The sequence below is a fragment of the Bombina bombina genome, chromosome 4 (assembly GCF_027579735.1).
Source record: "Bombina bombina isolate aBomBom1 chromosome 4, aBomBom1.pri, whole genome shotgun sequence".
Taxonomy (NCBI): Eukaryota; Metazoa; Chordata; class Amphibia; order Anura; family Bombinatoridae; genus Bombina; species Bombina bombina.
The window spans coordinates 494,505,447-494,529,593 of NC_069502.1; the positions used below are offsets into that span (position 1 = coordinate 494,505,447).

Consider the following 24,147-nt stretch of genomic DNA (forward strand, 5'->3'; position numbering starts at 1 on the left):
GTGCAGCCATATCCCTCTAGGCACACTGAGCAACGGGTCCACGTCTGGATTACCGCATCACACTTAGGGAGACTTCCCCAAGTGTCATAATTTGCATAAATAAAAAGAGAGAAGCGCTCAACCTGGGAACGAACAATAGCATAATAGCTTGTTCTATGGCTAGTTGCCACCCTAGAAGCAGCCTCTTTTTGCTCAATATGTGCCTTTCACAGAGAAGAACTTTCCTGTAGCATATCAGTCTGATCCTGACTTAACAGTGCAGTCCAGCCCCGAAATACCAGGCAATCCCTCTCTGAACAAGAGAAACAGCAAAACCCCAGACGTACGTTTCGGCCTATTGTGGGCCTCGTCAGTGAGGTGCAGCCATATCCCTCTAGGCACACTGAGCAACGGGTCCACGTCTGGATTACCGCATCACACTTAGGGAGACTTCCCCAAGTGTCATAATTTGCATAAATAAAAAGAGAGAAGCGCTCAACCTGGGAACGAACAATAGCATAATAGCTTGTTCTATGGCTAGTTGCCACCCTAGAAGCAGCCTCTTTTTGCTCAATATGTGCCTTTCACAGAGAAGAACTTTCCTGTAGCATATCAGTCTGATCCTGACTTAACAGTGCAGTCCAGCCCCGAAATACCAGGCAATCCCTCTCTGAACAAGAGAAACAGCAAAACCCCAGACGTACGTTTCGGCCTATTGTGGGCCTCGTCAGTGAGGTGCAGCCATATCCCTCTAGGCACACTGAGCAACGGGTCCACGTCTGGATTACCGCATCACACTTAGGGAGACTTCCCCAAGTGTCATAATTTGCATAAATAAAAAGAGAGAAGCGCTCAACCTGGGAACGAACAATAGCATAATAGCTTGTTCTATGGCTAGTTGCCACCCTAGAAGCAGCCTCTTTTTGCTCAATATGTGCCTTTCACAGAGAAGAACTTTCCTGTAGCATATCAGTCTGATCCTGACTTAACAGTGCAGTCCAGCCCCGAAATACCAGGCAATCCCTCTCTGAACAAGAGAAACAGCAAAACCCCAGACGTACGTTTCGGCCTATTGTGGGCCTCGTCAGTGAGGTGCAGCCATATCCCTCTAGGCACACTGAGCAACGGGTCCACGTCTGGATTACCGCATCACACTTAGGGAGACTTCCCCAAGTGTCATAATTTGCATAAATAAAAAGAGAGAAGCGCTCAACCTGGGAACGAACAATAGCATAATAGCTTGTTCTATGGCTAGTTGCCACCCTAGAAGCAGCCTCTTTTTGCTCAATATGTGCCTTTCACAGAGAAGAACTTTCCTGTAGCATATCAGTCTGATCCTGACTTAACAGTGCAGTCCAGCCCCGAAATACCAGGCAATCCCTCTCTGAACAAGAGAAACAGCAAAACCCCAGACGTACGTTTCGGCCTATTGTGGGCCTCGTCAGTGAGGTGCAGCCATATCCCTCTAGGCACACTGAGCAACGGGTCCACGTCTGGATTACCGCATCACACTTAGGGAGACTTCCCCAAGTGTCATAATTTGCATAAATAAAAAGAGAGAAGCGCTCAACCTGGGAACGAACAATAGCATAATAGCTTGTTCTATGGCTAGTTGCCACCCTAGAAGCAGCCTCTTTTTGCTCAATATGTGCCTTTCACAGAGAAGAACTTTCCTGTAGCATATCAGTCTGATCCTGACTTAACAGTGCAGTCCAGCCCCGAAATACCAGGCAATCCCTCTCTGAACAAAAGAAACAGCAAAACCCCAGACGTACGTTTCGGCCTATTGTGGGCCTCGTCAGTGAGGTGCAGCCATATCCCTCTAGGCACACTGAGCAACGGGTCCACGTCTGGATTACCGCATCACACTTAGGGAGACTTCCCCAAGTGTCATAATTTGCATAAATAAAAAGAGAGAAGCGCTCAACCTGGGAACGAACAATAGCATAATAGCTTGTTCTATGGCTAGTTGCCACCCTAGAAGCAGCCTCTTTTTGCTCAATATGTGCCTTTCACAGAGAAGAACTTTCCTGTAGCATATCAGTCTGATCCTGACTTAACAGTGCAGTCCAGCCCCGAAATACCAGGCAATCCCTCTCTGAACAAGAGAAACAGCAAAACCCCAGACGTACGTTTCGGCCTATTGTGGGCCTCGTCAGTGAGGTGCAGCCATATCCCTCTAGGCACACTGAGCAACGGGTCCACGTCTGGATTACCGCATCACACTTAGGGAGACTTCCCCAAGTGTCATAATTTGCATAAATAAAAAGAGAGAAGCGCTCAACCTGGGAACGAACAATAGCATAATAGCTTGTTCTATGGCTAGTTGCCACCCTAGAAGCAGCCTCTTTTTGCTCAATATGTGCCTTTCACAGAGAAGAACTTTCCTGTAGCATATCAGTCTGATCCTGACTTAACAGTGCAGTCCAGCCCCGAAATACCAGGCAATCCCTCTCTGAACAAGAGAAACAGCAAAACCCCAGACGTACGTTTCGGCCTATTGTGGGCCTCGTCAGTGAGGTGCAGCCATATCCCTCTAGGCACACTGAGCAACGGGTCCACGTCTGGATTACCGCATCACACTTAGGGAGACTTCCCCAAGTGTCATAATTTGCATAAATAAAAAGAGAGAAGCGCTCAACCTGGGAACGAACAATAGCATAATAGCTTGTTCTATGGCTAGTTGCCACCCTAGAAGCAGCCTCTTTTTGCTCAATATGTGCCTTTCACAGAGAAGAACTTTCCTGTAGCATATCAGTCTGATCCTGACTTAACAGTGCAGTCCAGCCCCGAAATACCAGCCAATCCCTCTCTGAACAAGAGAAACAGCAAAACCCCAGACGTACGTTTCGGCCTATTGTGGGCCTCGTCAGTGAGGTGCAGCCATATCCCTCTAGGCACACTGGTATTTCGGGGCTGGACTGACCTTACTTGGCGGGATCAGACTGATATACTTCAGGAAAGTTTTCTTCTGTGAAAAGCACACTGGTCTAAAAGAGGCTGCCTCCGGGTGGTAAATCGCCATAGAACAAGCCACTGAGCTGTTGTTCGTTCCTGGTAGAGCGCTTCTCTCTTTGTATGCAAATTATTATGACCCTGGGGAAGTCTCCCTATGGGTGATGGGGGAAACCAGACGTGGACTCCTTGCCCAGTGTGCTTAGAGGAATGTGGCTGCACCTCACTGACGAGGCCCATAGGAGGCCGAAACGATCGTCTGGGGTTGTCATGTTCCTTGTTCAGAGGAGAATTGCCTGGTATTTCGGGGCTGGACTGACCTTACTTGGCGGGATCAGACTGATATACTTCAGGAAAGTTTTCTTCTGTGAAAAGCACACTGGTCTAAAAGAGGCTGCCTCCGGGTGGTAAATCGCCATAGAACAAGCCACTGAGCTGTTGTTCGTTCCTGGTAGAGCGCTTCTCTCTTTGTATGCAAATTATTATGACCCTGGGGAAGTCTCCCTATGGGTGATGGGGGAAACCAGACGTGGACTCCTTGCCCAGTGTGCTTAGAGGAATGTGGCTGCACCTCACTGACGAGGCCCATAGGAGGCCGAAACGATCGTCTGGGGTTGTCATGTTCCTTGTTCAGAGGAGAATTGCCTGGTATTTCGGGGCTGGACTGACCTTACTTGGCGGGATCAGACTGATATACTTCAGGAAAGTTTTCTTCTGTGAAAAGCACACTGGTCTAAAAGAGGCTGCCTCCGGGTGGTAAATCGCCATAGAACAAGCCACTGAGCTGTTGTTCGTTCCTGGTAGAGCGCTTCTCTCTTTGTTTGCAAATTATTATGACCCTGGGGAAGTCTCCCTATGGGTGATGGGGGAAACCAGACGTGGACTCCTTGCCCAGTGTGCTTAGAGGAATGTGGCTGCACCTCACTGACGAGGCCCATAGGAGGCCGAAACGATCGTCTGGGGTTGTCATGTTCCTTGTTCAGAGGAGAATTGCCTGGTATTTCGGGGCTGGACTGACCTTACTTGGCGGGATCAGACTGATATACTTCAGGAAAGTTTTCTTCTGTGAAAAGCACACTGGTCTAAAAGAGGCTGCCTCCGGGTGGTAAATCGCCATAGAACAAGCCACTGAGCTGTTGTTCGTTCCTGGTAGAGCGCTTCTCTCTTTGTATGCAAATTATTATGACCCTGGGGAAGTCTCCCTATGGGTGATGGGGGAAACCAGACGTGGACTCCTTGCCCAGTGTGCTTAGAGGAATGTGGCTGCACCTCACTGACGAGGCCCATAGGAGGCCGAAACGATCGTCTGGGGTTGTCATGTTCCTTGTTCAGAGGAGAATTGCCTGGTATTTCGGGGCTGGACTGACCTTACTTGGCGGGATCAGACTGATATACTTCAGGAAAGTTTTCTTCTGTGAAAAGCACACTGGTCTAAAAGAGGCTGCCTCCGGGTGGTAAATCGCCATAGAACAAGCCACTGAGCTGTTGTTCGTTCCTGGTAGAGCGCTTCTCTCTTTGTATGCAAATTATTATGACCCTGGGGAAGTCTCCCTATGGGTGATGGGGGAAACCAGACGTGGACTCCTTGCCCAGTGTGCTTAGAGGAATGTGGCTGCACCTCACTGACGAGGCACATAGGAGGCCGAAACGATCGTCTGGGGTTGTCATGTTCCTTGTTCAGAGGAGAATTGCCTGGTATTTCGGGGCTGGACTGACCTTACTTGGCGGGATCAGACTGATATACTTCAGGAAAGTTTTCTTCTGTGAAAAGCACACTGGTCTAAAAGAGGCTGCCTCCGGGTGGTAAATCGCCATAGAACAAGCCACTGAGCTGTTGTTCGTTCCTGGTAGAGCGCTTCTCTCTTTGTATGCAAATTATTATGACCCTGGGGAAGTCTCCCTATGGGTGATGGGGGGAAACCAGACGTGGACTCCTTGCCCAGTGTGCTTAGAGGAATGTGGCTGCACCTCACTGACGAGGCCCATAGGAGGCCGAAACGATCGTCTGGGGTTGTCATGTTCCTTGTTCAGAGGAGAATTGCCTGGTATTTCGGGGCTGGACTGACCTTACTTGGCGGGATCAGACTGATATACTTCAGGAAAGTTTTCTTCTGTGAAAAGCACACTGGTCTAAAAGAGGCTGCCTCCGGGTGATAAATCGCCATAGAACAAGCCACTGAGCTGTTGTTCGTTCCTGGTAGAGCGCTTCTCTCTTTGTATGCAAATTATTATGACCCTGGGGAAGTCTCCCTATGGGTGATGGGGGAAACCAGACGTGGACTCCTTGCCCAGTGTGCTTAGAGGAATGTGGCTGCACCTCACTGACGAGGCCCATAGGAGGCCGAAACGATCGTCTGGGGTTGTCATGTTCCTTGTTCAGAGGAGAATTGCCTGGTATTTCGGGGCTGGACTGACCTTACTTGGCGGGATCAGACTGATATACTTCAGGAAAGTTTTCTTCTGTGAAAAGCACACTGGTCTAAAAGAGGCTGCCTCCGGGTGGTAAATCGCCATAGAACAAGCCACTGAGCTGTTGTTCGTTCCTGGTAGAGCGCTTCTCTCTTTGTATGCAAATTATTATGACCCTGGGGAAGTCTCCCTATGGGTGATGGGGGAAACCAGACGTGGACTCCTTGCCCAGTGTGCTTAGAGGAATGTGGCTGCACCTCACTGACGAGGCCCATAGGAGGCCGAAACGATCGTCTGGGGTTGTCATGTTCCTTGTTCAGAGGAGAATTGCCTGGTATTTCGGGGCTGGACTGACCTTACTTGGCGGGATCAGACTGATATACTTCAGGAAAGTTTTCTTCTGTGAAAAGCACACTGGTCTAAAAGAGGCTGCCTCCGGGTGGTAAATCGCCATAGAACAAGCCACTGAGCTGTTGTTCGTTCCTGGTAGAGCGCTTCTCTCTTTGTATGCAAATTATTATGACCCTGGGGAAGTCTCCCTATGGGTGATGGGGGAAACCAGACGTGGACTCCTTGCCCAGTGTGCTTAGAGGAATGTGGCTGCACCTCACTGACGAGGCCCATAGGAGGCCGAAACGATCGTCTGGGGTTGTCATGTTCCTTGTTCAGAGGAGAATTGCCTGGTATTTCGGGGCTGGACTGACCTTACTTGGCGGGATCAGACTGATATACTTCAGGAAAGTTTTCTTCTGTGAAAAGCACACTGGTCTAAAAGAGGCTGCCTCCGGGTGGTAAATCGCCATAGAACAAGCCACTGAGCTGTTGTTCGTTCCTGGTAGAGCGCTTCTCTCTTTGTATGCAAATTATTATGACCCTGGGGAAGTCTCCCTATGGGTGATGGGGGAAACCAGACGTGGACTCCTTGCCCAGTGTGCTTAGAGGAATGTGGCTGCACCTCACTGACGAGGCCCATAGGAGGCCGAAACGATCGTCTGGGGTTGTCATGTTCCTTGTTCAGAGGAGAATTGCCTGGTATTTCGGGGCTGGACTGACCTTACTTGGCGGGATCAGACTGATATACTTCAGGAAAGTTTTCTTCTGTGAAAAGCACACTGGTCTAAAAGAGGCTGCCTCCGGGTGGTAAATCGCCATAGAACAAGCCACTGAGCTGTTGTTCGTTCCTGGTAGAGCGCTTCTCTCTTTGTATGCAAATTATTATGACCCTGGGGAAGTCTCCCTATGGGTGATGGGGGAAACCAGACGTGGACTCCTTGCCCAGTGTGCTTAGAGGAATGTGGCTGCACCTCACTGACGAGGCCCATAGGAGGCCGAAACGATCGTCTGGGGTTGTCATGTTCCTTGTTCAGAGGAGAATTGCCTGGTATTTCGGGGCTGGACTGACCTTACTTGGCGGGATCAGACTGATATACTTCAGGAAAGTTTTCTTCTGTGAAAAGCACACTGGTCTAAAAGAGGCTGCCTCCGGGTGGTAAATCGCCATAGAACAAGCCACTGAGCTGTTGTTCGTTCCTGGTAGAGCGCTTCTCTCTTTGTATGCAAATTATTATGACCCTGGGGAAGTCTCCCTATGGGTGATGGGGGAAACCAGACGTGGACTCCTTGCCCAGTGTGCTTAGAGGAATGTGGCTGCACCTCACTGACGAGGCCCATAGGAGGCCGAAACGATCGTCTGGGGTTGTCATGTTCCTTGTTCAGAGGAGAATTGCCTGGTATTTCGGGGCTGGACTGACCTTACTTGGCGGGATCAGACTGATATACTTCAGGAAAGTTTTCTTCTGTGAAAAGCACACTGGTCTAAAAGAGGCTGCCTCCGGGTGGTAAATCGCCATAGAACAAGCCACTGAGCTGTTGTTCGTTCCTGGTAGAGCGCTTCTCTCTTTGTATGCAAATTATTATGACCCTGGGGAAGTCTCCCTATGGGTGATGGGGGAAACCAGACGTGGACTCCTTGCCCAGTGTGCTTAGAGGAATGTGGCTGCACCTCACTGACGAGGCCCATAGGAGGCCGAAACGATCGTCTGGGGTTGTCATGTTCCTTGTTCAGAGGAGAATTGCCTGGTATTTCGGGGCTGGACTGACCTTACTTGGCGGGATCAGACTGATATACTTCAGGAAAGTTTTCTTCTGTGAAAAGCACACTGGTCTAAAAGAGGCTGCCTCCGGGTGGTAAATCGCCATAGAACAAGCCACTGAGCTGTTGTTCGTTCCTGGTAGAGCGCTTCTCTCTTTGTATGCAAATTATTATGACCCTGGGGAAGTCTCCCTATGGGTGATGGGGGAAACCAGACGTGGACTCCTTGCCCAGTGTGCTTAGAGGAATGTGGCTGCACCTCACTGACGAGGCCCATAGGAGGCCGAAACGATCGTCTGGGGTTGTCATGTTCCTTGTTCAGAGGAGAATTGCCTGGTATTTCGGGGCTGGACTGACCTTACTTGGCGGGATCAGACTGATATACTTCAGGAAAGTTTTCTTCTGTGAAAAGCACACTGGTCTAAAAGAGGCTGCCTCCGGGTGGTAAATCGCCATAGAACAAGCCACTGAGCTGTTGTTCGTTCCTGGTAGAGCGCTTCTCTCTTTGTATGCAAATTATTATGACCCTGGGGAAGTCTCCCTATGGGTGATGGGGGAAACCAGACGTGGACTCCTTGCCCAGTGTGCTTAGAGGAATGTGGCTGCACCTCACTGACGAGGCCCATAGGAGGCCGAAACGATCGTCTGGGGTTGTCATGTTCCTTGTTCAGAGGAGAATTGCCTGGTATTTCGGGGCTGGACTGACCTTACTTGGCGGGATCAGACTGATATACTTCAGGAAAGTTTTCTTCTGTGAAAAGCACACTGGTCTAAAAGAGGCTGCCTCCGGGTGGTAAATCGCCATAGAACAAGCCACTGAGCTGTTGTTCGTTCCTGGTAGAGCGCTTCTCTCTTTGTATGCAAATTATTATGACCCTGGGGAAGTCTCCCTATGGGTGATGGGGGAAACCAGACGTGGACTCCTTGCCCAGTGTGCTTAGAGGAATGTGGCTGCACCTCACTGACGAGGCCCATAGGAGGCCGAAACGATCGTCTGGGGTTGTCATGTTCCTTGTTCAGAGGAGAATTGCCTGGTATTTCGGGGCTGGACTGACCTTACTTGGCGGGATCAGACTGATATACTTCAGGAAAGTTTTCTTCTGTGAAAAGCACACTGGTCTAAAAGAGGCTGCCTCCGGGTGGTAAATCGCCATAGAACAAGCCCCTGAGCTGTTGTTCGTTCCTGGTAGAGCGCTTCTCTCTTTGTATGCAAATTATTATGACCCTGGGGGAAGTCTCCCTATGGGTGATGGGGGAAACCAGACGTGGACTCCTTGCCCAGTGTGCTTAGAGGAATGTGGCTGCACCTCACTGACGAGGCCCATAGGAGGCCGAAACGATCGTCTGGGGTTGTCATGTTCCTTGTTCAGAGGAGAATTGCCTGGTATTTCGGGGCTGGACTGACCTTACTTGGCGGGATCAGACTGATATACTTCAGGAAAGTTTTCTTCTGTGAAAAGCACACTGGTCTAAAAGAGGCTGCCTCCGGGTGGTAAATCGCCATAGAACAAGCCACTGAGCTGTTGTTCGTTCCTGGTAGAGCGCTTCTCTCTTTGTATGCAAATTATTATGACCCTGGGGAAGTCTCCCTATGGGTGATGGGGGAAACCAGACGTGGACTCCTTGCCCAGTGTGCTTAGAGGAATGTGGCTGCACCTCACTGACGAGGCCCATAGGAGGCCGAAACGATTGTCTGGGGTTGTCATGTTCCTTGTTCAGAGGAGAATTGCCTGGTATTTCGGGGCTGGACTGACCTTACTTGGCGGGATCAGACTGATATACTTCAGGAAAGTTTTCTTCTGTGAAAAGCACACTGGTCTAAAAGAGGCTGCCTCCGGGTGGTAAATCGCCATAGAACAAGCCACTGAGCTGTTGTTCGTTCCTGGTAGAGCGCTTCTCTCTTTGTATGCAAATTATTATGACACTGGGGAAGTCTCCCTATGGGTGATGGGGGGAAACCAGACGTGGACTCCTTGCCCAGTGTGCTTAGAGGAATGTGGCTGCACCTCACTGACGAGGCCCATAGGAGGCCGAAACGATCGTCTGGGGTTGTCATGTTCCTTGTTCAGAGGAGAATTGCCTGGTATTTCGGGGCTGGACTGACCTTACTTGGCGGGATCAGACTGATATACTTCAGGAAAGTTTTCTTCTGTGAAAAGCACACTGGTCTAAAAGAGGCTGCCTCCGGGTGGTAAATCGCCATAGAACAAGCCACTGAGCTGTTGTTCGTTCCTGGTAGAGCGCTTCTCTCTTTGTATGCACCTGCATATTGTTATTAACCCCTAATCTTCCGCTCTGGACACCGCCGCAACCTACATTATCCCTATGAACCCCTAATCTGCTGCCCCTAACATCGCCGACCCCTATATTATATTTATTAACCCCTAATCTGCCCCCCCAACGTCGCCGCTACCTTACCTACACTTATTAACCCCTAATCTGCCGACCGGACCTCGCTGCCACTATAATAAATGTATTAACCCCTAAACCGCTGCACACTCCCGCCTCGCAAACACTAGAATAAATTGTATTAACCCCTAATCTGCCCTCCCTAACATCGCCGCAACCTACCTACAATTATTAACCCCTAATCTCCCGCCCGCACTGTAGCCGCTACTATAATAAAGTTATTAACCCCTAAACATAACTCTAACCCTAACCCTAACACCCCCCTAACATAAATATAATTTATATTAAACGAAATAATATTCCTAAAATTAACTAAATTATTCCTATTTAAAACTAAATACTTACCTATAAAATAAATCCTAATATAGCTAAAATATAATTAATAATTACATTGCAGCTATTTTAGGATTTATATTTATTTTACAGGCAACTTTGTATTTATTTTAACTAGGTATAATAGCTATTAAATAGTTAATATCTATGTAATAGCTACCTAGTTAAAATAAATACAAAATTACATGTAAAATAAATCCTAACCTAAGTTACAATTAAACCTAACACTACTCTATCATTAAGTTAATTAAATAAATTACCTACAATTACCTACAATTAAATAAACTATTCTATTATACAAAAAAAAAAAACACTAAATTACAAAAAATAAAAAAGATTTACAAGCAGTTTAAACTAATTACACCTAATCTAAGCCCCCTAATAAAATAAAAAAGCCCCCCAAAATAAAAAATTCCCTACCCTATTCTAAAATACTAAAGTAATCAGTTCTTTTACCAGCCCTTAAAAGGGCTTTTTGCGGGGCATGCCCCAAAGTAATCAGCTATTTTGCCTGTAAAAAAAAATACCAATCCCTTAACATTAAAACCCACCACCCACATACCCCTACTCTAACCCACCCAAACCCCCCTTAAATAAACCTAAGACTACCCCCCTGAAGATCTCCCTACCTTGAGTCGTCTTCACCCAGCCGGGCCGAAGTCTTCATACGATGTGGCAGAAGAGGACATCCAGACCGACAGAAGTCTTCATCCTATCCGGGCAGAAGAGGGCATCCGGACCAGCAGACATCTTCATCCAAGCGGCATCTTCTATCTTCATCCATCTGGAGCTGAGCGGAGCCATCTTCTTCCCAGCCGACGCGGATCCATCCTCTTCAACCGACGCCTACTCGCTGAATGAAGGTTCCTTTAAATAACGTCATCCAAGATGGCGTCCCTCGAATTCCGATTGGCTGATAGGATTCTATCTGCCAATCGGAATTAAGGTAGGAAAAATCTGATTGGCTGATTCAATCAGCCAATCAGATTGAGCTCGCATTCTATTGGCTGTTCCGATCAGCCAATAGCATGCGAGCTCAATCTGATTGGCTGATTGGATCAGCCAGTCGGATTGAACTTGAATCTGATTAGCTGATTGAATCAGTCAATCAGATTTTTCCTACCTTAATTCCGATTGGCTTATGGAATCCTATCAGCCAATCGGAATTCGAGGGACGCCATCTTGGATAACGTCATTTAGAGGAACCTTCATTCGGCGAGTAGGCGTCGGTTGAAGAGGATGGATCCGCGTTGGCTGGGAAGAAGATGGCTCCGCACCGCTCCGGATGGATGAAGATAGAAGATGCCACTTGGATGAAGATGTCTGCTGGTCCGGATGTCCTCTTCTGCCCGGATAGGATGAAGACTTCTGCCGGTCTGGATGTCCTCTTCTGCCCCATCGGATGAAGACTTCGGCCCGGCTGGGTGAAGACGACTCAAGGTATGATGATCTTCAGGGGGGTAGTGTTAGGTTTATTTAAGGGGGGTTTGGGTGGGTTAGAGTAGGGGTATGTGGGTGGTGGGTTTTAATGTTGGGGGGAGTTGTTTTCTTTTTTTACAGGCAAAAGAGCTGATTACTTTGGGGCATGCCCAGCAAAAAGCCCTTTTAAGGGCTGGTAAAAGAGCTGATTACTTTTGTATTTTATAATAGGGTAGGGAATTTATTATTTTGGGGGGCTTTTTTATTTTATTAGGGGGCTTAGATTAGGTGTAATTAGTTTAAACTGCTTGTAATTCTTTTTTATTTTTTGTAATTTAGTGTTTGGTTTTTTTGTATTATAGAATAGTTTATTTAATTGTAGGTAATTGTAGGTAATTTATTTAATTAATTTAATGATAGTGTAGTGTATAACGTAGGTGGCGGCGATGTCCGATCGGCAGATTAGAATTTAAAAAAATGTATTATAGTGGCGGCAATGTGGGGGGCCTCGGTTTAGGGGTCCATAGGTAGTTTATAGGTGTTAGTGTAGCACAGTAGTTAAGAGCTTTATATTCACGCGTTAGCCCATAAAGCTCTTAACTACTGACTTTTTTCTGCGGCTGGCGTCTTGTCGGTAGAGGGTCTACCGCTCACTTCAACCAAGACTCCAAATACCAGCGTTAGGCAGATCCCATTGAAAAGATAGGATACGCAATTGGCGTAAGGGGATCTGCGGTAGCCTGGAGTCACGGTAGGGAAGTGAGCGTTAGACCCTTTCCTGGCTGACTCTAAATACCAGCGGGCGGCCAAAAGCAGGAGCCCTTAACGCTGCTTTTGACGGCTAACGCAGAACTCTAAATCTAGGCTTATGATAATCAACCACTTTAATATAACTTTCAATTAGGTACAGTATGCTTTGTGTTTATAAATAACATTTTTTTTGGTTGGTGCACAATTCAGCACTAAAATTCTAGAAAATGAAACCATAAGGCTTAATCAAGTTTTTTGTTGTAGTAAATGCTAGTCTGTAACTCTAATAAATTCTAGTAAATTTGATATATTAGAAAATATAGTGATGTTATTTTTCGAAAGCAATTACAATTCACACAAAATATGAACCATGCGTTACCTTATTTCCTTTTGGACCAGTTATCCCTCTTTGTCCTGGTGTTCCAGAAATTCCCTTAATTTAAAAAGATATAAAAATATATATATATTATATATATATATATATATATATATATATATATATATATATATATATATATATATATATATGTGTGTGTGTGTGTGTGTCTGTGTGTGTATGTGTAAGTGTGTTTTAGTGTATAATTGTGTATATGTGTGCAAGTGTGTTTGTGAGTGTGTGAATGTGTGTGCAAGAGTGTGGGGTGTGTGTGTGTCAGTGAGTGTGTGTTTGTGTGAGAATGTGTGTGTGTGCGTGTGTGTGTGAGTGTGTGTGAATGTGTGTGCAAGAGTTTGTGTGTGAGTGTGAGAATGTTTGTGTATGTGTGAGTGTGCGTATGTGTGGGCATGTGTGTGTATATGTGTGTATGTGTGTGTGAGTGTGTGTTTGAGAGTGTGTGTCAGTGAGTGAGTGTGTGTTTGTGTGAGAATGTGTGTGTATGACAAATATAATGTTTTCTTTAGTATCATGACCTGGATTCTACTTTTTTATATAAGCCCCAGGAAATATTGGAAAGCAGCTTGGGTGTTGTTTTTATTTTAACACCATTTCAATCAATAAGTAAAACTGCAGAATTAATTTTAAAACACCCAAGTTACAATCTTTTTATTTTGTTTCTCCATTGTAGGGAACTCATGAAAAACTATAACAAGAAGGGATATTACATAATTTTTTTGTAGTGTTTTGGCAAGGATTTTCAGAGATCCTCCATAAAGCAAAAGGTATGTGGCCAAACCAATAAACAGATAATTTAATACTGATAGCTGCCTACTGTGTTGATATGAATGGTCTATTTTCACTTCATCAATACAATTCAGGGCATGTGTGAAATTAATAAAATCCTATTGTTTTGATTAGAAAGAGAAGCTTGAAACAAATAATAACTCATCAGCCAATAAATAACAGTGTTCTAGAGCAGGGTTCTTCAAACTTTTTTTCCCAAGACCCAGTGCAATGAGACCACATATCTTCGCTGCCCTATTTTTATGCTTTGTCTGAAAATTTCTGAAGTAATGTACAACAATATAGTTGCAATTTTTGGCAAAGTGACTCAAATCTGTGCATACTTTATACCTGATGGTAGTCAAACTTGAAAGTGTTGTAAAAGGTAATAACACACACTCTCATACACCACACACATTCTCATACAACACACACATATAGTCATTTACCACACACACTCTCATACACCACACACATTCTCATACAACACACACATAAAGTCATTTACCACACAAACTCTCATACAACACACACCACACACACTCTCATACAACACACACATATACTCATTTACCACACACTCTCATACAACACACACACACCACACGCACTCTCATAAACACACACTCTCATACAACAGACACATATACTCATTTACCACACATACTCTCATACAACACACCACACACACACTCACCACACACACTCTCATACACCACACACTCACAAACAACACACACATATACTCATTTACCACACACACTCTCATACAACACACCACACACACTCACCACATGCAGTCTCATACAACACACACTCTCATATAACACACACACCACATACATTCTCATTCAACACAAACACACCACACACACACTCATACAACACACACAGACTCTCATATAACACACACACTCACCACACGCACTCTCATACAACACACACACCACATACATTCTCATTCAACACAAACACACCACACACACACTCATACAACACACACAGACTCTCATATAACACACACACTCACCACACGCACTCTCATACAACACACACACACCACATACACTCTCATACAACACACACACCACATACACTCTCATACAACACACACACACCACACACACTCTCATACAACACACACACCACACACACTCTCATACAACACACACAAGTCATGACCGAGTAAACATGGTGTTGTGACCCAGTAATATTTCCCGACCCGTGCTTTGAAGAATCCTGTTCCAGAGCAGAGAGGTGATAAGGAAAGTTCTCTACAGCTGAGCAATATTAATATTTTTAGGCGTAATGAGAAGAACAATCAACAGCTTAGCTGGGGTTAAAGGACAATGGAATCCAAACTTTTTCTTTCATGATTCAGATGGAGCACACAATTTTAAACAACTTTCTAATTTGCTTCTATTATCAAAAGTTCTTTGTTCTCTTTGTATCTTTTGTTGAAAAGTGGTGATGTAAACTCAGGAACGTGAACTTGTCTGGAGCACTATATGGCAGAAGTTTTGCAAGAATGTTATACATTTGCTAAAGCACTAGATGGCAGCACTATTTCCTGCCATGTAATGTTCGAAACACATACCAAAGTAACTTGGAATCTTTTTTAGAATTGTATGCTCTGTCTAAATCACAAAATACATATTTTGGGTTTCATATCCCTTTATGGACAGTTCTTCGATTTAATGCATTTACAGCTGACATGGGGACATCTATAATCCTCAGGGTCAATGTAAAGAAAAAAGTTTGTGCATAATCTTCCAAGGGACTGCATGCAAATCCCAAATTTATAACTGGTAGCTATATCCATTGCATGTAAAGGATTTAAAACAAACGTCATACAGTGGATTGGGAATGTAGATTATGGTAGTCTGCCTGGGTAAAATAAATATATTATTCATTGTCATCAAATAACTTCCAATTGCATTAAAGTGGTAGAAAGTAAAGAGAGCAAATTCTATTTGGAAATAACAGTTTCTTTATTTTGCAACTTCCATATACAAGACACCAAGATTCCCTTCCAAGTTGCATGCCCCCCCCCCCCTCTCTAAAAATAACTTTACTCACTTTAAAACCATCAGCTCCCGGTAATCCTTTGAAGCCTTGCTCACCACGATCACCCTTTTGAATTAGGAAGATCTTAGTTATTTACAAAGGCAACAATTTATTCACAATTCAGGCTTTGGCGCCTCTCAAGTTTTGGTTTTATAAAATGAGAAATACACATTTTCTGTTATCAGTCTATTGTATTATCTTAAAAACAATTTAATAAATTTGCATATTTGTAAGGTTAATTGCAATGCAACAAGACTTGTAATGAAGCTGCTCTTTAGCTGAGTAATGATCCAGTCTTAGAAATAAAGTAAAACTAGACTTCTAGGGCTCCTTTATTAAGCAGTGGATGCGGCTTCGAAGGCCCATCTCTGAAACAGAAGTTAAGAAACAGTGGTCGTAAGGTTAACCTCTCCGCCACCTTTTAGATGATGACGTTTGGCCCTGCCAGCGGCTAATTGGCCGCCAGTGAGCAGGGGGCGGCATTGCACAAGCATTTCACCAAGCATTGTGCAATGATAAATGTGGACAGCGTCTAGCTATAGCGAATCTTGTCCGCTTGATAAATGATAAATCAACCTCCTAGACTGATTTGCACAATTTGTAACAGTACACTTGTTATTAAAGTAATTGATTTTACAGCATATTACTTACCCGCTCACCCTGGAGTCCTCTTTGTCCCTTTTCCCCCTTAATTCCTTGTTCACCCTAAAAGGTCCAAACAATGGCATTTAGTGCTTGTGGCAAATAAAAATATACAGTGCATGTATTATTCAGATGCAGTGACTTACTTTGGGGCCGGTATCTCCTAGTATCCCATAAGCTCCTGGATCACCTCGAACACCCTGTAAATATGTAAGGAAAATGTATACCTTACCATATTAATTCAAATGGTTTGTCGGAAAAACATGACAACTCAGCTGTATGTAAATATGTCCTTTGATTCTATTACACTTTTAGAATTTGACCAAAATTAACAACATACCAAAATGTTTCACACTTTGGCGCATAATGCTTAAAGTATAGTCCCTTAGGTACTGGATTACATTATTCCTATTTTTTGCTGAGTAGTGGTAATATTGGAACTCAGGTCTATATTTGTTAAAGGGATAGAAATGTCAAAATATAAATGTGCAGGGGTGCATTTAAATAGAAGCATGTTTGCAAAAAACTCCATTAGCAAAATTGCTTTTTATAAAAGTTATTACTGTTTTTCAGCAGCATACCCACATATGCTGTGATGGCCCATGCATATGTTACAGCTGTGTTCGTAAACTCTGTGTGGTAACAGTTTTTCTTAAAATATTATGAAATTATACTATGCTATTAAATGTATACATTTTTCAGTTGTTCTTTGATTGCACTGTACACTTCATTGATATATGGGTCTGTAATTGCAGTGCATACTTCATATATCATTATAGTACAGGTAGCCCTCAGTTTACGCTGGGGTTAGGTTCCAGAAGGAATGGTTGTAAATCGAAACTGTTGTAAATTGAAACCCAGTTTATAATGTAAGTCAATGGGATGTGAGGGAGTTAGGTTCCAGGCCCCTCTCAAAATTGTCAAAAGTAACACCTAATACATTATTTTTAAAGCTTTGAAATGAAGACTTTAAATGCTGAACAGCATTATAAACCTAATAAAATAATCGCACAACACAGAATATATATAATTAAACTAAGTTAAATGAACAAAAACATTTGCTAAACAGCATTATAAACCTAATAACATAATCACACAACACAGACTTTACTTGCATTTTTCTGCAAACAGTTCTTTCTGGACAATCTGGACTGATTTATAGACAGGAAGATCTTTGAAATCTGCTCCATAGCTCAGGTCTGGTAAAAACTGATTAATTTCAGCTTGCTTGGCTTGCATATCTTTGCTGCAACACAAGCGGGCAGTTCCACCTACTGGCTATTTTAATCAATGCACTGCTTCTCAATGCTTTTCAATAGCAGTCACATGACTGAAAAAAAGGTTGTTATTTTGAAACGGTGGAAATTGAACCGTTGTAAACTGAGGGCCACTTGTATATTGATTTGTGATTGCAGTACTCAATACATTCTTATATGGGTCTATGATTGCATTATAAAACTTCATACATTGTTATATAGCTCTGTGATTGCACTGTTAACTTAATATATAGTTATTTTTCTTCTCTGATTGCTCTATAAATGTTATATATTGTTATATGGGTATGTGATGGCACTAATAACTTTATATATTGTTATATAGGTCTGTAATTACAGTGTAAACTTCATATATTGTTACTGTACATAGGTTTGTGATTGCAGTACTCTTAATACTGTACATTATTAGCTAGTTTGTGATTGGAGTGTAAACTACATATATTGTCATAGGGTCTGTGATTGCTCTGTACACTTCATTTATAAATAGCTATAGCTATGTGCTGATTTAACTGATGTATAGCAACTTAATTTCATTATTATCTGACATGCTGTTTGCATTTATCATTTTTTCCATTTATAATTACTACATTCACTGATCACTACTAAGGGTTTTTATGTGAGAAGATGGCTGATATATCTGTATTGTTATTAAGCTGGATAAATAGCTGTCAGTATCAGGCTATACTGTATATCGTTTGAGGAAACTAGACACTTACCAGTCTTGACAAATAACTGAAAGTAAGTCCATGTAAACAGAAAATAAAATAATGACAGATACCTGTTTATAAGGAATATACCTCTTCATTGATCACTTAGTCACTATATGCATTCATTGTTAGTATATACATTAAAGGGACAGAAAAGTCAAAATTAAACTTACGTGAATTGAACAGAGCATAACATTTAAACAACTTTCCAATTTACTTATATTATCAATCTCTTGGTATCCTTTGTTAGAGAGTAATCCTGGGCGAACTCAACAATGGATACCAAGAGAACAAAGCAAATTAGATAATATTAATGAATTGGAAAGTTGTTTAAAATGGCTTGCATTATCTGAATCATGAATGTTTAATCTTGGCTTTACTGTCCCTTTAAGAATACAAAAGCAAAACAACAAGAGCATTGAATACAATTATGTGTTACCAAATTTCCAATTCTTCCTGTTTCTCCTTGTAATCCTTTATGTCCTTTTTGGCCCTAAACATTTTGGAAAAAATGTGAGTTATATCAATCTGCATCATCATCATAATAATACATTGCATTAGATGTTTTTTTTTCTCTAGATTAATAAAATTATTGTATTACCTTTTCCCCTGGTTTTCCCTGAACACCAAAGCTTCCATGGGAGCGTTTAAATCGAGCAGAGTTTGCTCTATTGTCAGTTTTCTCTGTACACTATGACAGAATAAGTTACATAAAAAGTTATTAATTCTGTGTTCATGTGTACATTTGTGTTAAATGGCCCAAAAGCAAATTACATTATATACAACCATAGCAAATTGCACACCAGATAATTAATTGGCATCTAATATAATCCCCTCTCCACTTGCCTTCAACAGTTAACATGTTCTGTGAAGAACTAATATGTGGTCTGCCAGTCCCCATGTACTGGAGAATAGGCTAATGATATATATATTAGTCATATGATAGATATTAGACACTCCTACAATAAATGAACAAATGAGTGAATGTGGGCTTGATTCATTCATACAGTTAAAACCATTACTCTAAAGGCGGGAAAAGCTTTTCTGCAGGTGGGAAAGATTTCAAATTCAAGTTTTACGCTATTCAATAGTGACCAGAAATGTCCTTGTCAGTTAATTAATTCCTTTGTCAGCCAATAAGTAATATAAGATTCACTTTTGTTTTGGCAATCCTGACCCCATTAAAAAATAAATACAATAAAAAGTATCTTCTTTTGTGCTGCAGCTATCTTGTAGCACTAGCACTAGCTATTGCTTTAACTTTATTTACGTTGTTCCTCTGCTGCCCTGAAGACATGCCCCATTGGAAATAGAAGACCAACAGATTTTCATTTAAAAAAAATTCTAAACTATCCCATTGCTGGATATTAGAAAAAAAAAGTAATTGAGTAATTTAGCTAACAAATGTGATGCAAAGGAAGTAAAATAAAAGGGCATTACAGTATTTTTGTATTGTTTTAACTGCATCTTAAAGAGAGCTTTTTAAGTAGGTATTAATTTATTACCTTTTTTTGTTTGTTTGTATGTTCATTTTTTAAAGATGTTTTTTCAGATTTTGTTATGCTTGTTAGGAGTTTAACTGTCCACCAATAAACAGTAGAACTTTTGTTTATCAGCCAGTAAACCACAAGGCCTTATAGGCACACTGTACTCAAATATTGTATCCGTCCTATCTAACAAAAATATTAAAAATATATTACAGTGTTTTGTTATTTTGGAAAAAGTTGCTGAATAAACTATTTCTGTGGGAGTTGGTGCTATCTGCCAATCAGCTATAGATACACACGCTCTTATTTTCCTTTTAAATTTAGACAACTTTTACTTCTGTTTCATTAGAAAATGGTTTTAACAAGAGTAACTACCGCTTTTGTTATATAGCACGATGTCCATTTAAGGCTCGGTTGGACACAGATATGCACTTACTGTTGGCTTCAAAATAAAAAATACAGCTTTAACACAACCTTTTTATGCAAAAAATATAAAAACTTTTAGAGTTTACTGTCCCTTTGATTTCTTTAATTATCTTTACAAATCACATACAATGTTGTTGCATACTCACTTGATCATACAGCTCACAACACTCATCATATAACGCCATTTCTGGATCATTGTGTATCTCAAGCTTTTGAATATCAACCTGTAACCATATAATAAAAAAAATGTTAACTTCTATGACATTAACAAGACATAAAATTATTTATTTTCAAATGTCCTGCAGCAGATTTCACATCTGATCTAAAGATTCAAAAAATAAAAAAAAAGTCAGATGTGAGACAAAGTTCTTCTGTGCTATATCAGTCAATGTGTAGATTTATTCAAGGTTGTGGTAATCAAATACAAACATAAAGAAAATCTACAATAAAACAGGACTTTAAGAAGGATGTAAGCAGTGCCTGATTAACTGTATAACTATTATAGCCTAGATTTCTGTAATCTCATGAATCAGTATCATAGAAGCTGCTTTAATAATTGATTTATGTACAAACCTAAGTCTTTTTTATTGGGTTAAAAAGTAATCTAAATTTATAAATGTCCTTTTAGCCACTTGTTTCATTGTCAGCAGTAAACACTTGAAATTATTTGAGAAAGCTATACTTCCATTTATTATCAGTTTCTGTATTAAAATCTGAGTACTCAAATTCATAACACATCTTTTTCTAAATGTTTCCTGTTGTATACAGTAGTTTTCCAGGTACGATAGGGTGCATGATATCATGTTTAATAAAAATTTCCATAGACTTCAATAGAGATTGGAACAGAATATATCCCAAATCTCATACATTATTAGACACAAATCCACTGCAACAGTATAACTTAGGGGTCAATCAACACCTTTTAAAAAAATGTATCAAAAAATTAAACATAAAAAAAATTCCTCATAGATTTTAAAGGACCAATAAATACATAAGATTTGCATAATCAACAAATACATGATAATAACACAATGCAATAGGACATTGGGGCATATTTATCAAGCTCCGTATGGAGGTCCCTTGTCCTCAACATAACTTGTCCGACTGCTCTGAGGCGGCGGACAGAAATCAACCCAATCGATTACGATCGAGTTGATTGACACAACCTGCTAGCGGCCGATTGGCTGCAAATCTGCAGGGGCGGCATTGCACCAGCAGTTCACAAGAATGCGTAGGCTGTCGAGATTTATCGATGTGCAGCGATGTGCAGCGGACATAATACGTTACTTCGTATCATGTCCGCTCGCACATTGTTAAATATGCCCCTTAGTCTGAACACCAAATCAGTAGTAGATTTATTTTATGACAAATTTCAAAAATAGTGATTTTCTGTAGAAAATCATTACATACATTTCTCTATTGATTGTGATCTATACTTTATTAGTAATTTGTTTGTTTTTTTAGCCAAATTATAATTGTTTCTGACTATTTTACAAATATACATATATATTTTTTAAGATTAATAAAAAAATAATGTGATTGTGTCATTGCTAAATATTTTAGATAGTTCTAATAATTCTCATGACCGTTTGCAAAACGTGCAGATATATTACAGTCATGATTGAAACTACATTTATAGGACACCAAAATCCTTACTATAGAATTTAACCATATAACATAAAAAATTGGATAATATTGGACATATGTATCATATACTTACAAAAGGTGAAGATTCATCTTCACCTAATAAAGAATTAATTGTGTTCTTGTTAGCGGGTTCCTCCACATTTCCTAGAATAGTTTTGACATCTTGACAGTCTAAAATGATCTTGGCTTTATCTTCTTTTACACTAAATGATAATTTATGCCAGTTACCATCAAAAAGTTTGTCCACATTGTTGAAAGTCTTAAATAAGAGTGTTTTTGCAGGAGTAGCATAGTAAAAATGCAGAGAATGTGTATGACTGAGAAACTGAAGTCCAAGTTTTTTTCTATCATCAGAATCAAGTATTTGAAATAAAGTCCACATGTTCTGAGGTGTATCCGTTAATGTCTTAAATGTGGCTATAAGAGAGAAATTTGAGGGTAATCCATTTGGAGGGAGATATCTAGAAAGAAAGTAGAACATATTGTTAATATATAGGTAATATTATTACCCTAAATTTGCACAGAATATACAAATATAAAAGATAACTTTTTCTTATAAACAAATGGCACAGTGGAACAGTAAAACCCTTCTAGATTTGGAAACAAACGGAATAGCAGTATTAGAGATTTTTTACCTGATAAAGTATAATATTTCTAACTGTCTTTAAACATAAGAAATGCTACTTTAGTGAGTCACATTCAGGGCCTAATATTCAAAACCTCACCGTTTAGAGAGATTAAGTCAGAATACACATAACGTTTATTAGCCTAATAGAAAAACACATGCATATGACAATAGAGTAAATTGTAAGTTCTTCATGCGCTCAAAAAACAGTACTGCACTCCCGGGCATAAAGTAAAAATAATGCATTAATTTTAGCATATTTTAAAATCCATCACATATGGAGGGGCTCTGTGTTGTGCGTAACCATAGACATACAACCATGAAAACACATCTGCTATTTAGAGAGTAAATGGGTCAATCACCATATAGCTGTATTACACAACCCTTTAACTCTTGATGTACTATTTAAATGCCATTGTTAGGTACTGCACTCTGAAAACTGAGGTATCTGATCTGTTTTGGCTATAGTATTTAATTTTTAAACTGTGTCCCTAGCTAAATTCATTGTCCAACAAAGTTTCTGTTTTTAGTAAGCACCATTACTATCTGTTGGAATTATCTTGCAACCCACAGGGACAGCCCTTTTTTTAGAGAATTTCATAAGGTTAACCCCTTGAATGCCATTGTGTATTTTTCACCACTTATCTGATGAATGTTAGATAATCAGACCCCCTTGTCACAGGTGCCACACTCTTCCTTTCTGTTTGCACTGTAGACTTTTATTACCTTGCTGGCGTGTTCATGCAGCACTAAGGCCTTGCAATATCATTATATCTATTTCTTGTCTCTGGATGCAGTGTTGTGTCATATAAGGAAGCATACTGCTCTTAAGTCAAAACTCCAGGACTAATTATGGTAAGAAGGGCCAAAGAGAATGGGTCTAGATTGGAATCTGATGTGGGCTTATTATTGGCATAGATGATGGCATGTGTCTTGTTTGGCTCTTATTTATAGCATGGTGTGGGCATATATTATATAGGTTAAGTCTGAGGTCACTATATATTTTTTCTAAAACAGGAAAATAATAGGGTCTGATGTGAAATATAGCTTACTTAAAGAGGTTACTGAGGCTATTGATCTGGTCTAGTCATGATGCCATGAAGCTAGGAAAAATGATATTGTAGGTCATGGCGTGGCATCTAATAGGGAATGAGCACAGTGTGGAATCTAGATGGCAAAAAGGTTTTGTAGTGGGAATGCTTCTGAGGTGTGCTGTTGCTGGCAATATGGACCTATAAAGGCCATGCATCTAGTCTCGGGGCTGCTGTACTCATATAGCTGGCACAGAAGTAAAGGATGGTGGGCAGTATACATTTGGAACTGATGGAAGTTCATAGCTGGAGTAAAATAATCCAGGACACAGGAATGCACTCATTCTTAAAGGGACAGTAAAGTCAAAAATAAACTTTCATGATTTAGATACAGCATGCAATTTTAAACAATTAAAATGTATTTATATTATTTATTATGCTTTATTCTCTTAGAATGTATTGAAAAGTATAATTAGGTAGGCTCAGGACCAGTATTGCACTACGGGAGCTACCTGCTAATTGGTGACTGCACATATATGCCTCTTGTCATTGGGCTCGCCAGATGTGCTCAGCTAGCTCTCAGTAGTTCTATGCTGCTGAGTCAACAAAACATACCAAGAAAATAAAGAAAATTATGTAACAGAAGTAAATTAAATAGTTGTTTAAAATTGTAACCTTTATCTGAATCACAAAAGCACAATCTCAGTTTCATTTCCCTTTAAATGATAGAAACAGT

The 24,147-nt window shown here is 41.3% G+C and overlaps 1 protein-coding gene across 1 annotated transcript in view; it reads right to left on the reverse strand.

The window, feature by feature from the left end:
- LOC128656479 (collagen alpha-1(IX) chain-like) overlaps window positions 1–24,147 on the reverse strand; it is a 117,933-nt gene that overhangs the window by 61,329 nt on the left and 32,457 nt on the right. The window contains exons 4-11 of the mRNA XM_053710399.1: window positions 21,829–22,216; window positions 20,255–20,332; window positions 18,797–18,886; window positions 18,635–18,688; window positions 16,361–16,414; window positions 16,224–16,277; window positions 15,585–15,638; window positions 12,726–12,779 (exon numbers count right to left, since the gene is read on the reverse strand). Coding sequence (XP_053566374.1) covers window positions 12,726–12,779; window positions 15,585–15,638; window positions 16,224–16,277; window positions 16,361–16,414; window positions 18,635–18,688; window positions 18,797–18,886; window positions 20,255–20,332; window positions 21,829–22,216 — 826 coding nt within the window. The remainder of the gene's footprint in view (window positions 1–12,725; window positions 12,780–15,584; window positions 15,639–16,223; window positions 16,278–16,360; window positions 16,415–18,634; window positions 18,689–18,796; window positions 18,887–20,254; window positions 20,333–21,828; window positions 22,217–24,147) is intronic.